The following is a 15,116-nucleotide window of genomic DNA, read 5'->3' as shown; positions in this document are numbered from 1 at the left end:
AAAAACAGTTTTGCCATATGATGAACTTGTGCTTAGTTAGGGGCGGAGCCAGCCTTGCAGTTACGGGTTCGGAAGAACTCAATTGCTTTGGTTCAAATTTTGTATTTGTATTATAAAATTTATTAAATATGTATAAATAATTTATTTAAAACACAGTAAGTAAAAAGGATTATGGTTCAAAACCCATAAACTAAAAATCCTAGCTTCGCATGTGCTGTTAGTATAAAGCATCAAATGCTCGAAATGTATTGCAGCAAGGATTTTACATATAATTCCATTTAGTATGAGTAACTTATATAGTACAATACATCATAATTATGATCTCGCTTTGTTACTACATGACAACAACACAATATTTAATCACTGAAACCCCAGTATAACTTTTGTTGGCTTTTTCTGTATGCTGCTGAGTAGTTCTAACTTTTCAGTCATTTGCCTTTATTTTTGGCATTGACTTTTACCTGTAAAAGATCAAAAACCATTTTATGTTAGATAAGCCAATCTGGAACGGTGTTGGCATTGATAGTTCTTTTCTGATAGAAGTTTTACGCTATGGCCACTCGAAAGATAACTACAAATGGAATTAACAACCCGGAAAATAAGACATTTTACCTGCTACAACAAGTTAAAATATACTACAACAATCATAACAAAAAACCCAGTTTGATCCCATAAATTGGGTATGGGGAGGGTAACGAGTACGCAGACCTTACCCCTACCTCATAAAGATAGAGAGGTTGTTTCCGATAGACTCTCGCCTCAAGAAACAATGAAAATAAAGTACCAAGTACACTAATAGTATAAAAAAAAATTATATTGTCAATGTATACAAGTTAAATCCATTGTTGACTACGAGTGAAACTACATGCTCTGTATCTCATATATTTTAAAGTGTTCAGAATCATTTATTTTAATGAATTAGAAACCAAGGGTAGGAAATAATTGATCAATATTATTGGAGTAAGGCCTTTTGTTTTGCTTTGTGGAAAAACCTCTATCTGTAAACAGACACATATTCTGAGGAGCTTTTAAGCAGAAACAACTATTGCTGCTAGAGTTTCAAATCAATTTGTTTATTGAAGTTTGATTCACAATTGCAAATACCTTTGGTTAGATACTACTCTTGCAGGAGTCTCACAATTGTGTGGCTCAGACTGGCTTAACTGCAGATGGATGGGAGCATTCACTTCCCTACTAACTGTGAAGTAATATGGAGTACTGCTGTTTTCATTCACTTCATTTGCATCCCTTGTACCAAAAGCCTGAGAAATTCTTTTTTGACTCAGTACTTTTTAGTGGCAGAAGGAATAAGGAAAAATATTTACTCGCATCTACTGTTTAAACCAAGCAAATAAAAGCATTTAAATCATGCACATACGCTTTAATCACTTCATTCTGGTTAAGTAATGTGTTTTCTCACTTTAATAGTGAATCTTATGGTTACACAGGTTAGTTTGGAGTAAACACTATGTGCGGATAAGTATTTTCGAAAGAGAAAATTTTGATGTGTCAAGTCCTAGTTAAGAAGCAAACACCTATATATATAAATCCACATTTTCTTGTTGAATGATGTTTACCTTGTGGAAGAGTTCCAAATTTTCTTGATGCATTAGACTCCCCTGTTTGAGTTAGTAAACAATGGAACACAGTCAAGACATCAGATTAACAATATTTTTAACAATTGATGAACAATACTGTTATTCTTTTCCAATCTCTTCTTCATGTGATGAAACTTGAAAATTGCTACTACTATTTTGTATACCTTCAGAGATAGCTCTTGAATCTCATCATGTAATATTTGCTCCTGCAACAATCAAAGGACATTAGTGAGTTTTTCAGTTCGCATATTATCGTGTTGCAAATTATCAGAGTCATGTTGATTGCTGACCTTTTTCATACGGATGCCTCTTATGCTCGTTTCTAGTCGATTCTCCAGATTTTGAAGGTCCTTAATAGTCAACCCATAGAGCTGTTCCCCCATGACTTGCCTGGTTTATTAGTCGTAAGGAATTGCTAGTTGATTAGAATTATGCTTGAATATAAGACTACTATCTTCAAGTCTATACAATACCTATGATTTTGTTGCAGTTCCTGTAACTGTTGCCGCAATATTGCTGCCTCTTTCTGCCAAAGCTAGCAAGTAAACTGTGAATACTCATGGATTGTGAAGTGAATGTACAAGTTTCAGTATCAAAAGTATACACGTTAAGTTCTATGGACTTAAGTTCAAGTCAAAATATTTATATAATCTGGCCACTTAAAAAGCACTTGCAAGTCTATATAATAAGCGTTTATTTAGTGGTAGTAGCCAGGAATAATTGATAAGTAATGCAGTTTAAAATACAGACAAGAGTGAGTTGTTATAGTGATGAGCACCATCCACTTCCAACCAAGAGGTTGTGAGTTCGAGTCACCCCAAGAGCAAGGTGGGGAATTCTTGGAGGGAGGGAGCCGAGGGTCTATCAGAAACAGCTTTTTTACCCCAGGTAGGGGTAAGGTCTGCGTACAAACTACCCTCCCCAGACCCTACTAATGAGATTATACTGGGTTGTTGTTGTTGTTGTTGTTGCATTTAAATAATTCAATTGAGTGTAAAAATTATTTATACTGTTAGTATGTGTAAATTAGACCCTAACTAGACATACTGTGCGGTTTTTGTATAATTCATTGGCAGAGCATTGAATTTCTTACTTCTGTTCAGGTAATTTAAACTAATAAGGCTATTACTCTGTGATTATACAACAGTAATGCAAGGGGTGGCTTGAAACTTAAATTTACTCAAAAGTGAAGTCAGCATTCACAATTTTCAGATTGCTTTCATTCTTAAAAGTACCAAATCTTACCATGCATTCGCGATTCCCTGGTACTTTCAAATAGGCTTGAGAAAATGGGACATAACATCAAATAGTATGAATGAAGGATTTTAATTTGTGATTGGTTCTTTTAGAAATCTCAGCAGAAAGAGTGAGTTGACTTATCCAAAAGACAAATAGCCCAAATTAACCTTTCATCACAGAGTATTTTTTGAAGATTAATTAATAACTTAATACATCTGTCTAGTTCATTCCCCTAGTTTTGCAGCCAAATGATGACAAAGGAATCAACTTCCATCCTCCTTCTGTCAATCTTCCAATTTCAGTGCTCATTCTTACAGCAAACATTAGCTAGAAATCAATCTGAGATTCTGGTACTATCCCTTATCTAAGAGCAAGTCGGTATAGCTTCTCGCTCTTTCACATTTCCCACACAGTTCCTCTGGATTTTGAATAGTATCCAAGAACTTCTGTTTTCGACTATCTAGGAAATCACTAAATGAGAGTAGATTAGTTTTACTTTATTTTAAGTTTAACTCTTAGATTCAGTAATATATTAATATACACAATATCTTATATGATGGATAAGAAGAAAAAGTTATCGGAGAATTGTTGTCCAACTAGATTCTAAAACTAGTTATTCCTCTCTTAAATATATATATATAAGAGCTTCTGAAATCAAAGATACATGCTAACACTATGTATAGTTTCCTCCTCCATCTTTCTGGTCACAGAAACCACATAGAAAAAGGATGTATTCTTCTTGAAAATTGAAGACTTCTTTTTATTCCTACTACCTCTCCGGAGTCTCAATTTCACTTACCTTACTGAGCTGAAGACATCTGTATTACGATGTTACCAAATGATTTAATCACACATTGGATGTGCGGACTAGTAAGCAGAGGCAATTCTAGTCTAGAGTTTATAGTCAGTGAATTCAGAATGATCCGTTTTATCTATACACATACACTACTTGTGGATCGATCAGAAAGTAATAAGGTGAGTTAAACTCTCATTGGACTGCTCTAGATCCGCCTCTGCTACTAAGATTAGTATAGTAGGTTAAGTAAATCGCGGGATGCCTCTGCATCTCTTTCTCTTCAGTATATCTTTTCAAGATAGATTGACGATGAATTTATAAAATATTTTAAAAGGGGATGCACCACGTCACATCCCAGCCATACTGTTCGACCAAGACAAACGAACTACTAAACAACATTTGATCATGGAAAAGAGATCATATGCAACTATATGTGTGCTTGGTTTCAGAATGCAGCTATCTTTCAGTATCTGACTTATGGGCACTACATTTCCTTGGCTAGCTAATATTCAGAAAAAGAGCTCATGTCTAACAGCCTATATCTTTCAGCAATTTCCATTTACATTTGGACATCCATATGTGCCCCAGGATTTACACTTCAACTGACATCCAATAACCTAAATCATTCACTACATTAATTAGGTGTAAATATTGGTTCATATAGCAAAGATTTGTACTTCAACACACAACGGCAGAAAGTACTCTTCAGATGTTGTTCATGTCTGCTTCTTTCTCTGACATAATTCCATTAAAAAATAGTTCGTTACTCTTGATTGTACAGGACTTAGACTAGGGGTGGGCGTCCGGGCAGTTCGGAATATGAAAATTTCGGTTTGGATATTCGGTTTTCGGATTATATAAATGACAACCGAAATCCAATCCAAATAAGCTCAGATTGGATCAGATTTTTTAAGTTCAGTTTTTGATTAATCGATTTGGATATTTCGGATTTTCGGTTTTGAGCCTATAAGATTAGATGTTTATCTTCTTACAAAAATAAACATCCAAATGAAGTATTCATGTTAAATTACCTAAAAGTTCTTCATTCTCACGGCAATCATCCAAATAAAGTATTCAAGTAATAAAATCATTATCAAGAAAATACAACAAAAACATTAATATGCCGATAAGAAGTAGCAATAGTAAAACTATGTTCAAATAGAAAGTATTCTAACAGTAACTTAGTAATTAGTATTAATCGAATATATGAGATAATGTCTAATGTGTAGGGTATTGGACTTGTTACTATTGACATATGGATAATGGACTAAATATAAAGTATAAAAATTTCGGATTTTCGGATATCTACAAATCTGCAGTACCAAATCCAATATCCAAAATCCAAACCAAAATCCAAAAAATTCGAATTTCGGATATGCCCAAACTATGCCCGCCCCTAACTTAGGACTACCCGAGCTAGAGTTTGCAAATGCACCAACCTATTTCTATCAAGAAAATCTCTGTGATTCAGCTCTTAGAACTGTTGCCTATTAGTCGTACTCTCTCAATTAATTGAGTTTTTTTTTCACATTCCTTGTGTGGATCTAATAGGAGTATAGAGGAGTAGTCAAAGGGATGGTGATATTCTAGTTTAGATGTTGAAGTATTGATTTTTGCCAAAGAGCCCTAATTCAAGTAAATCAGTTCTCTTGAGTTAATTTCGCATATGATCACTGACTTTTTCCCACTATAACAGTAAAGTCACACAACTATCTCAAAAATATGACAAGATGCAAATTTCTAGCACGTATATACCGAAATTTTCAAGCACATGCAGAAATGAGTAGTGTGATGAAAATATTACCTTCAGTTCTGAAACTGGATTTTGCAAATGGTGATGCTCGTCTTTCGTTTTATTGTATCGTTCAACAACTGATTTCATACTGGTATTTGAAAACGGGTAAAAAACCGGTCAATTAATTGTATTGTTTATATATATATATATATATATATATATATATATACTGACGATAAAACTTATCCCACCTAGTGTTTTGAAAGTTACAGAAACATGAAAGTGAACTAGATAGAATAACTACTCCAAATATATTAACGACATTATTGATCTTTCTTTCCTTTCCCAAGCAACTAATAATGTTAATTTCAATCTTGTATGAAGCTAACGATTAATGCTGTTGTACTTTCATTTCTGTTTCACCGTTGTTTTTCTCAAGTGAAGTTTTCCAATATTCGCATTCTGCTATTTTCATGTAACAACTTAAGAATGTCTATTGGTTAAACACTTGCAACATACCAAAGATTCTGAATTGTGAGAATACAGTTTTTGATAATAAAATAAAGAAGAACTTCTATTTATTTATGTGAAATCATAGATGTATTCACGATTTAAGTTTGATAGATTTAATCTCCGTAATCTTACTATTGAACACATTATACTTTTCAAATTATGGGTTCAAAATAATATATATGCTTCATATCGAAATACTAAGATTGATTAGTTGAACACATTGATTATATATACTACATCTGCCTCTTGTTTGGAAATAGTCATGTTTCCTGTAACGCAGGAACACATTCCTTTTTCACTCTAGACCAATATATTTTTGCTATGGATAAATGATAACGTAGAAATTGGAATATATATATTTGAATACTTGTAATTCAAAATACAAAATAGATAAAAATGAAATATCGAAAATAAGCAGAAGAGACTCCGGTTCCCATGATATATATATATATATATATATATATATATATATATATATATATATATATATATTAAAGGAATACTCCTTCTATGAATGAATATACACTGAATTTATCCGAATCCCTCAATTCTTAAACAGCATACATAGCAAGAAGAGGGTGAAGTTAAGCAGGCTCATGTTAGTAAATTTCCCTAAATGTTGGCTAATTTACTTGGATTACTAGCTACACTTATCCATCCATTCATTCTTATTAGTCTATTCTAAAAGGGACGATACACTACTATATTTAAAATTAATTTAACTTTAACTTTCCCGTTTATCCAATTTACCCGAGAAGCTTTTGTAGCCGCACAAATTGAGAGCCCCACAAAAGCTTTTGCCCTTTAAGATTTTAAAACCACAAGTTTTAAAAGCCTTCCCTTTTTTTACTTAAACTCTATGTCGTCGAGTCAAACTACGTCACATAAATTAAAAAGTAGGGAGTATGATATTGGAAAAAATAATATCCCGTCCAGGAATAATATCAACGATAAATAATAATGACACAAGAGAGTAACAATGACACCAAATTTTTTAACGGGGTAAAATACAATACCCGAGAGGATCAATATAATACCACTAATATTACAATTTTGTAGTGTCAAAAGACTACTACAACTCAAAAGAAATAACACTCTTTATTTTAAATATTTCACCACAATATTACTCCCACTCTATTTTCTCACAGACTATAAAATAGTCTGTGGATTATTCTCACAACTCTAATACTTCTCTCTTATTTTTGGTGTGATTGAAATGAAGAAACAAGACCTCTATTTATAGTAAGAGCTGCCGTCCAAATAGCCAATGAAAATGGCTTGTTGCTGATTTGGTCATGCAATTTGCATGTGCAATTTGCCTATAATTTGTCAACAAAGTTAGACACCTACCATCCCATTTTTTTTGTAAAGATATCTGCAGCCTGATCATGAGACTTCACATATTTGAGCTCGACTTCCTTTTTAGCAATGCATTCTCTAATGAAGTGATACCTTGTATCTATATGCTTGCTTCGATAATAATACACTGGATTATTGGCAAGTGCCTGTGCGGATTTGTTGTCAATACAAATCTCTGTAGCTTCAATTTGTGGCAAATTGAGCTGCTTCAATAATCTTCTCAGCCAAATAGCATGACATGTACAAGATATTGCTGCTATATATTCAGCTTCACAAGTCGAAAGAGTAACAATGGATTGTTTCTTTGAACTCCAAAAAATAACAAAACCACCCAAGAAAAACACAAAACCAGTTGTATTTTTTCTATCATCAATATCTCCCGCATAATCACTATCACAAAATCCCATAAGGTTGAAGTCATTAGAAGAAGAATAAAATAACCCAAAGTCGATCGTACCTTTTAAGTAACGAAGAATTCTTCTAGTGACTTTCAAATGAGTGGAGGTAGGAGCTTCCATGAAGCGGCTTACTACTCCAACTACAAAGAGTATATCTAGTCTGGTACAAGTCAAGTACCTCAAACTTAGCACAAGACTTTTAAAAAATATGGGATCCACTTTTTCTCCTTAATCAAACTTGGATAATTTTGTCCCACTCTCCATCGGTGTGTTCACGGGGTTGCAATCGAGCATGTTGAACTTCTTCACTATCTCTTTTGTATAGCTTTCTTGAGAAATAAAAATTTCATCCTCCATCTGCTTCACTTCTAGGCCTAGGTAGTCTGACATAAGCCATACATCTGTCATCTCGAACTCACGGGACATATCTTTCTTAAAAGTTTCAAACAAACTTGGGTTATTACCCGTGAAAATAAGATCATCAACATAAAGAAAAACAAGCAAGATCTCTCCATTAGTATAAACTTTAAGATAAAGAGCATATTCATGGAGACAACGAGTAAACCCATTATTTTGAAAATACTTGTCGATGCAACTATTCCATGCTCGCGGGGCTTGCTTCAATCTATATAAAGCTTTGTTCAACTTCAACACTGTATCTTCATGGTTTTTGATCACGAAGCCTAATGGTTGTTAAACATAGACTTCTTCTTCAAGATAGCCATTCAAGAAGACTGGCGTGACATCTAGTTGATGGATCTTCCACTTCATTTGTACCGCCAAAGAGATCAACAAACGAATTGTCTCCATGGGACAACAGGTGCATAGACTTCTTCATAGTCAATGCCTTGCCTTTGCTTGTAGCCTTTAGCCACAAGTCGTACCTTGTATCCCACATCTCCATCAATATTCTTCTTTGTCTTGTAAACCCATTTTACTCCAAATGCTCGATGACCTTTGGGAAGAGTTGTTAACTCCCAGGTGTTGTTCTTCTTTATTGATTCGATCTCCTCCTCCATGGCTTGTCTCCACCGTTTGTTTGTAACAGCTTCATCAAAGTTCATTGGTTCACTGTCAGCAAAGAGACAATATAAAAAATCAAAATTAGTAACTTCTTCTATGTCCTCATATAGCTCTTGAATACTCCTTGTCCTTTGCGGCTGTTCATTTGAACTTTCTTGAGAAGAGGGAGATGCAACATTTGTTGGAGAAGGAGGTGGAGTTGTATCCTGCACAGGTTCCGTGGTCTCTGGTTCTTCTTCATTACCAAAGTATGGAAGAAAATCATATGAAGTTTCTTCCTGAGCTTCCAAGTTTTATGCCAATTCTTCATCAAATTAAACATCGTGACTTACCAATACCTTATCGTTGCTTGGGTTGTATAACTTGTAGCCTTTTGAACTTGTATCATAGCCAACAAACACATGCTTGGCACTTTAATCGTCAAGCTTAGCTCTCCCTTGTTGTGGCACATAAGCATAGGCTATGCTCCCAAAGATTCTCAAGTGTTTGATACTTGGTTTTCTTCCACTCCATACTTCTTGAGGGGTTTGATCTATAACATTTCTTGTTGGAGACCTGTTGTTCAAATAAACTGCACAAGAAATAGCTTCGACCCAAAACTCCCTGGGCATACTTTTAGCTTTCAACATACATCTAGCCATATTAAGAATCGTTCGATTCTTTCTCTCTGCAAGTTCATTTTGTTTGGGTGAATAAGGTACTATTAGAGGGCGATGAATTCCATGAAACTAACAAAACTAATTAAATTCTTTTGAAGTGAATTTGCATCCTCTATCGGACCTTAAAGCTTTTATTTCATAGCCACTTTCTTTTTCCACAATTACTTTGAAATTTTTAAAAGCAGCAAAAGCTTTAGATTTTTGGTTCAAGAAATGAACCAAAGTCTTTCTACTAAAGTCATCAATGAGGAGAAGAAAGTATTTAATTTTACCAAAGGAAGGTGGATTGATTGGCCCACACACATCAGTGTGAACAAGCTGGAGCATTTTGGTTGATCTTGACATGGCCTCATTTGAAAAACTCCTCCTTGCATGTTTTCCAAGAAGTCAAGCTTCACACAATTGATTGGGATGGTTGATTGATGGTATCTCATGCACCATGTTCCTTTCTCCCATTGATTTGAGTGCTTCAAAATTCAAGGGCCCAAATCGTATGTGCCAACACCATGATTCATCTTACACATTAGCCTTCAAACACTTTGCATAAATTATCTTAAGATTCAGAGAAAATAATCTATTCTTTGCCATATGCACTTTAGCAATTAGAATTCCACTTGAATTTCTAAGCCACATATGCATATTTTTCATGTGGATGTCATATTCCTTTTCAAGAAGTTGGCCCAAACCCAAAGAAGGGGTTGCAGTTTGACGTAGAGCTTTTTGGTTGTTAAGTTATAACACGACTGAGAAATATCCAACAACGTAAGTCCTTCTGGTTTGCACTAAAGTGGCTTAAGTAGCCCTTGGGAGATGGGGTCCCAAGACCATCTCTTCGAGGACATTGACAAGGGGTCCCATCATGGGCGATCTGAGAAGAGAGATGCAGAAGAAGATGTCTTCCTCAACGAGTCAACCTTCCTTCACTTTGCAATAGCCCGACGACTCTTCTCTTCACAAGTAGGCTTGGCGCAACGCTTAGTCGATTTTCAAAGATGGAAAAGATGCAAGAAGACTGATGAGGCACTGGAGTGAAGTGATTCCCGAGTGGGAATGGTGAACAGAGTTAGACTACTAAGCCTTTATTTGAAGGACCGGTCTTAAAGTGAAGTGCAAGAATAGCTGGACCCGGACTGACTAATCGCTAACATCCCGGGTTCTCTCGGGACCGGGAGAACTCTCAGTTAAGTATGACATTCAGTAAGAAGTAATTCAAGTTCTATTAGCTCTTCTAACTTGTCTTAGAGTCGTCAGTCTGTGATGCATTGAGTTGAGAGTCAAAGGATAAAGGAGTAGAAAACCTTATAACTAAAAACAAATTGAGTGAAAGCCAGCTGTGACAAGCTGAAAGAGTTTCGGCAGTTACACTTTCTGTCTCGCGTAAAAAAGAGAGTTTTAATTTTGGCACATAATAAACATCTTGAATTAATTTGTGGTCACCATTTTTACAGGAGATCAGAATCGTATCTATCCCTTCGATTTGAATCTTTGAGGTATCTCCAAAAGACGTATTATCTCTCACCGTTTTATTGATCTCTACAAACTTCTCTTTGCGTCCACACATATGATTGCTTGCTCCATTGTTCAAATACCACGTGCTACAATCATCCATGTCTTCTTCGTTGAGTGTCAGCAACAACGTTGACTCATCTTCTTCTTTCTTGTCGTCAACAAGGTTAGCTTTTTCTTCAATATTGCTACGACATTCCTAAGAGTAATGGCCAAATTTATGACAATTATAACACTCAATTTTTTATTTGTCATACCTTTTGTCCATTATTTTCTTGGTAGTAGTCACGTCCTCTTCCTCCTCTATGTCCACGACCATGACCTCTGAATGTTTGGTGGATTTTAACTTCATTGTTGAAGTTGTTACCGTTACTTCTTCCTCTTCCATGACCGCCACGGCCTCGTCCTCATCCGTTCCCTCGATAGCTTTTTTCACCTCCATAATCCTTAAAGGATGCCTGAGTTTTAAGAAGTTACTACAGCGACACTTCTTGTCTCCTCTTGATCTTTTCTTCATGGGCTTGTAAAGAACCCTCCAACTGCTCCACCGTCATAGAGTCTAAATCTTTAGGCTCCTCAATAGCACACACCACAAAATCGAATTTAGGTGTTAAAGTGCGAAGGATCTTTTTTACCACACTGACATCTTTTATATCTTCCGCATATCTTTTCAATTGATTTACAACAACCTTCACTTTTGAACAATAATCTGCAATGCATTCAGATTCTTGTATTTTTAAAACTTCAAAATCAACCCTTAGAGTTTGAAGTTTACCTTTCTCACTTTATCAACTCCTTGGGGAGAATTTAGTAAAATCTCCCAAGCTTCCTTTAAGGTGGTAGCATCTTCCACCTTCTCAAGTATGGCGTCATTCAAACATTGGTGGATGAGAGTGGGGGCTTGTCTATCCTTTTTCCTTGTCTTTGCCAAGACATCTATTTCATTTTGAGGCAGAGTTTCCTCATTATCGGGTTTTGTATATCATCTATCTATGATTTCTCACACATCCTAGGAGCCAAGAATGGATTTCATACGTAGACAACATTTCTCATAATTATCTTTTGTGAGACAGGGGTACTAAAAAGACAGCGGACCATTGTTTGCCATGGCTCTGATACCACATTATTGGGAAAAATAATATCCCGCCCAGAAATAATATCCACGATAAATAATAATGATACAAGAGAGTAACAATGACACCAATTTTTTTAACGGAGTAAAATACAATACCCGAGAGGAGCAATATAATACCACTATAATATTACAACTTTGTAGTGTCAAAAGACTATTACGACTCAAAAGAAATAAACTCTTTATTTTAAATATCTCACCACAATATTACTCCACTCTATTTTCTCACAGACTAAAATAGTATGTGGATTACTCTCACAACTCTAATACTTCTCTCTTATTTTTAGTGTGATTGAAATGAAGAAATAAGGCCTCTATTTATAGTAAGAGTTGCCGTCCAAATAGCCGATGAAAATGGCTTGTTGCTCATTTGGTCATGCAATTTGCATGTGCAGTTTGCTTATAATTTATCAACAAAGTTAGGCATCTACCATCCCATTATTTTTTCTTTTCTTTTTATTTTCTTCAATATGGGCCCCATATATGAAAAAGGAATTAAGTTATAAACACTATGTAATTTAATATATTGTGCACGTTAGTTATCATTTTTATATAGTTTACCAGCTACCGTAACACTTACCATAAAGATTTACCTAGTTAATAACCTTAATTATGCGTCACTTGATTGTGTAAGTATTTTTTAGACTATCAATGTATAGCTCCTAAACTCTCATAAGTTAATATTTTTAACGTGCAAGTCACCTTAAAGGGAAATCATTTGAGTAGATTTAGTTTTTAGAGCTTGCATTATAGTGCAACGCTAAACAGTGCACTATGTATATGCTATATAGTGATGTTTCTTAGGTTTAATATTTGTAGAATATGGTCTCATGTAGAACTTTAGGTTTTAGGTATGGAATTATCAATGTTCATTCTGATAAAATGTTAGAAAACTGGATAGAAAATGGTACTTCCACAGTTTTGTCAGTTAACAGGTTTTATCAGTTGCTTTTTATGAAAAAAGGGAGATTAAGGATAAATAGGTTCCTTTTCGAAGCATCAATTGCATAACCCAATTTTTTTGCTTATACTTATAATTCACGAGTTTAAGCAGTGTAGATGCATGTATTAGGGTAGGCTGTCTACAGTGACAGAGCCAGAATTTTCGTTAAGGTGTGTCAAAATATATAAAAGTAAACATATCAAGAAATTAAGGGGAGTCAATACATAATATATATACATATAATTTATTTTTTTACCTAGCTACACAGTGTATTTTTTCCTATAAGGTGGCTCTGCCACTGAGGTTTAGCATCCATAAAGCTCTAGTTTGTACGAAAACTTTCCTGGGGTTCACCCACATAGTATGTCAAGAACAAACTCAATCTTCTACCATGGATAATGCTATGTATCTGAGTATCTGACCCAAATCTAAGCAGCTTCGTGTTATCTCTTCCTGTCCTAAAGAAAAATGACTAAATCTGAACAAATTTCTCCATTTATTTCCTTGTTTTTGACAAATTCGGAACCCGTGTATAACTGAGAAAAGAACAATAGCAGAAGTAATATCCTTGAAGAACTGAAGGAGAAAAAAAATAAAGAAGACCGTTCAGTAAATAATTATACAGTTTAATCTGTGTTCTTGTGATAAATACATATATAATCTATGTTGTTTGAATTCTTCAAAAATGCCATCAAGTATGTATAAACACACACACATAAATATATATATATAAAAAAATCTACAAGCTATAGATTTTTGGAGTATGGTACATGCGCGCAGCATTTTTAGAAAGACCTGACCAACATATAGTCTGTGTATAATACATGTATCACTTAATTTATTTTTTTGTATTATAATTAAGCTAGCTCAAATTAAGCTGCCATATTGTTAGTGAATATTAGCTCATGATCTCATCAAATTAGCAAAGAGAGACCCTCAAGCTACTTAGCATATAAGAACACAAGAGATGTATTATTTGTAGTTTTTTTTAATTCTTTTTTATTATGACTAGAAAATAGAGAACTGGTTAGGAATATTCAATTGCAAGTTGAATGGTAATGGACAAGAAGGCAAAAAGCAATTATTCAAATACTCAATTTACCTAGTGCTTACCACATTATATACAGCATAGGATTCGGAAAAAAAAAAAGAATATCATAAACAACAAAATGAGATACTATGAAAATGAAAAATAATTACCTTGTGTTAGAAAATTCATAGAGCTTTTCTGTACTTGAGAAAATGATCAATCCAACTTGTGCATCACAGAGGATAGCCAACTCCTTAGCTTTCTTCAACAATCCATTCCTTCTCTTAGAGAAAGTCACTTGCCTACTTGATGAGTTATCAATTCTTCGGATCACAATCTTTCCCCTTCCCATCTTATCTTGCTAGGGTTATCTCTACAAAAAAAAAGGATTAATTAGAGAAAGAAAAAACCAATGGATTAAGAGAATATTAGGTATTTTAGGTTAAAAGTAAAGTGTGAAAGAAAGGAAAGCTAAGTAAGCATACTTGGGTTTGTTTGAGCTTTTTGGAAATTAAACAAAGTTTTTTGGTGAAGTTTGGCCAAGGGTTTGCCTCACATCAAAGTCAGGAAAAGAGCTACTTTTATAAGCCAATGAGAAGTCTGAGACCCCATCGTAAGCACTATTGAGATAAAAAAAAATATTTTGTGCAACTTGGTCATTTAAATATACTGCTCCCTCTCCTCAAAATTGAGGACTAAATTTATTACTGAAATATTTGAAATTCAATAAAAACAAAAAATGATTACTACTGTGTTTTTTTTTCAAACTTCAATTAGTAAAGCCTTAATTAAGTTAGTTGCTTAATATAGAAATAAATGATGGTTTATAAATACTTCTTTAATTAAGGAAATTAAACAGTCTTTAGTAAGAAGTATGCAAAACCTTCAAAGATAAATGACAATACAGGTAGAAATAACAGTTATATTAAAATATTTAAGTATAGATTAATGATTTAAAGAAAAATAAATACTCTCGTTAGAATCCACCAATATACGCTAAACGTTAAACTATTAGACTGTCATACACAAAGCTAAAATTCCTTTTGTTAGACTTTACTTTTGTTTTGCATTTTAAAATTTCGCCAGAACTACATTGTTTTAAGTTTGGAGGAGTGGCACCCCATTTGATGGCGCCGTCGCCGTATAAATCACTGACGCGTGGGGAATCCAAGTCTTTCCTATTTT

General features: G+C 34.3%; 1 protein-coding gene across 1 annotated transcript; it reads right to left on the bottom strand.

Annotated features, from left to right (window-relative positions):
* Positions 1–217: 217 nt before the first annotated feature.
* LOC107785927 (MADS-box transcription factor 23-like) lies at positions 218–14,480 on the bottom strand. Its single transcript, XM_016607350.2, has 9 exons — positions 14,417–14,480; positions 14,102–14,304; positions 5,438–5,516; positions 2,072–2,124; positions 1,889–1,988; positions 1,763–1,804; positions 1,578–1,619; positions 1,105–1,262; positions 218–461 (listed from the first exon to the last, which is right to left on the bottom strand). Exons 2-9 carry the CDS (start codon positions 14,281–14,283, stop codon positions 458–460), a joined length of 660 nt encoding a protein of 219 aa, XP_016462836.2. The 5' UTR covers positions 14,284–14,304; positions 14,417–14,480; the 3' UTR covers positions 218–457.
* Positions 14,481–15,116: the final 636 nt, after the last annotated feature.

The sequence above is a fragment of the Nicotiana tabacum genome, chromosome 17, assembly GCF_000715075.1.
Source record: "Nicotiana tabacum cultivar K326 chromosome 17, ASM71507v2, whole genome shotgun sequence".
NCBI classification, from domain to species: domain Eukaryota; kingdom Viridiplantae; phylum Streptophyta; class Magnoliopsida; order Solanales; family Solanaceae; genus Nicotiana; species Nicotiana tabacum.
This window is presented reverse-complemented; position numbering and strand designations above follow the sequence as displayed.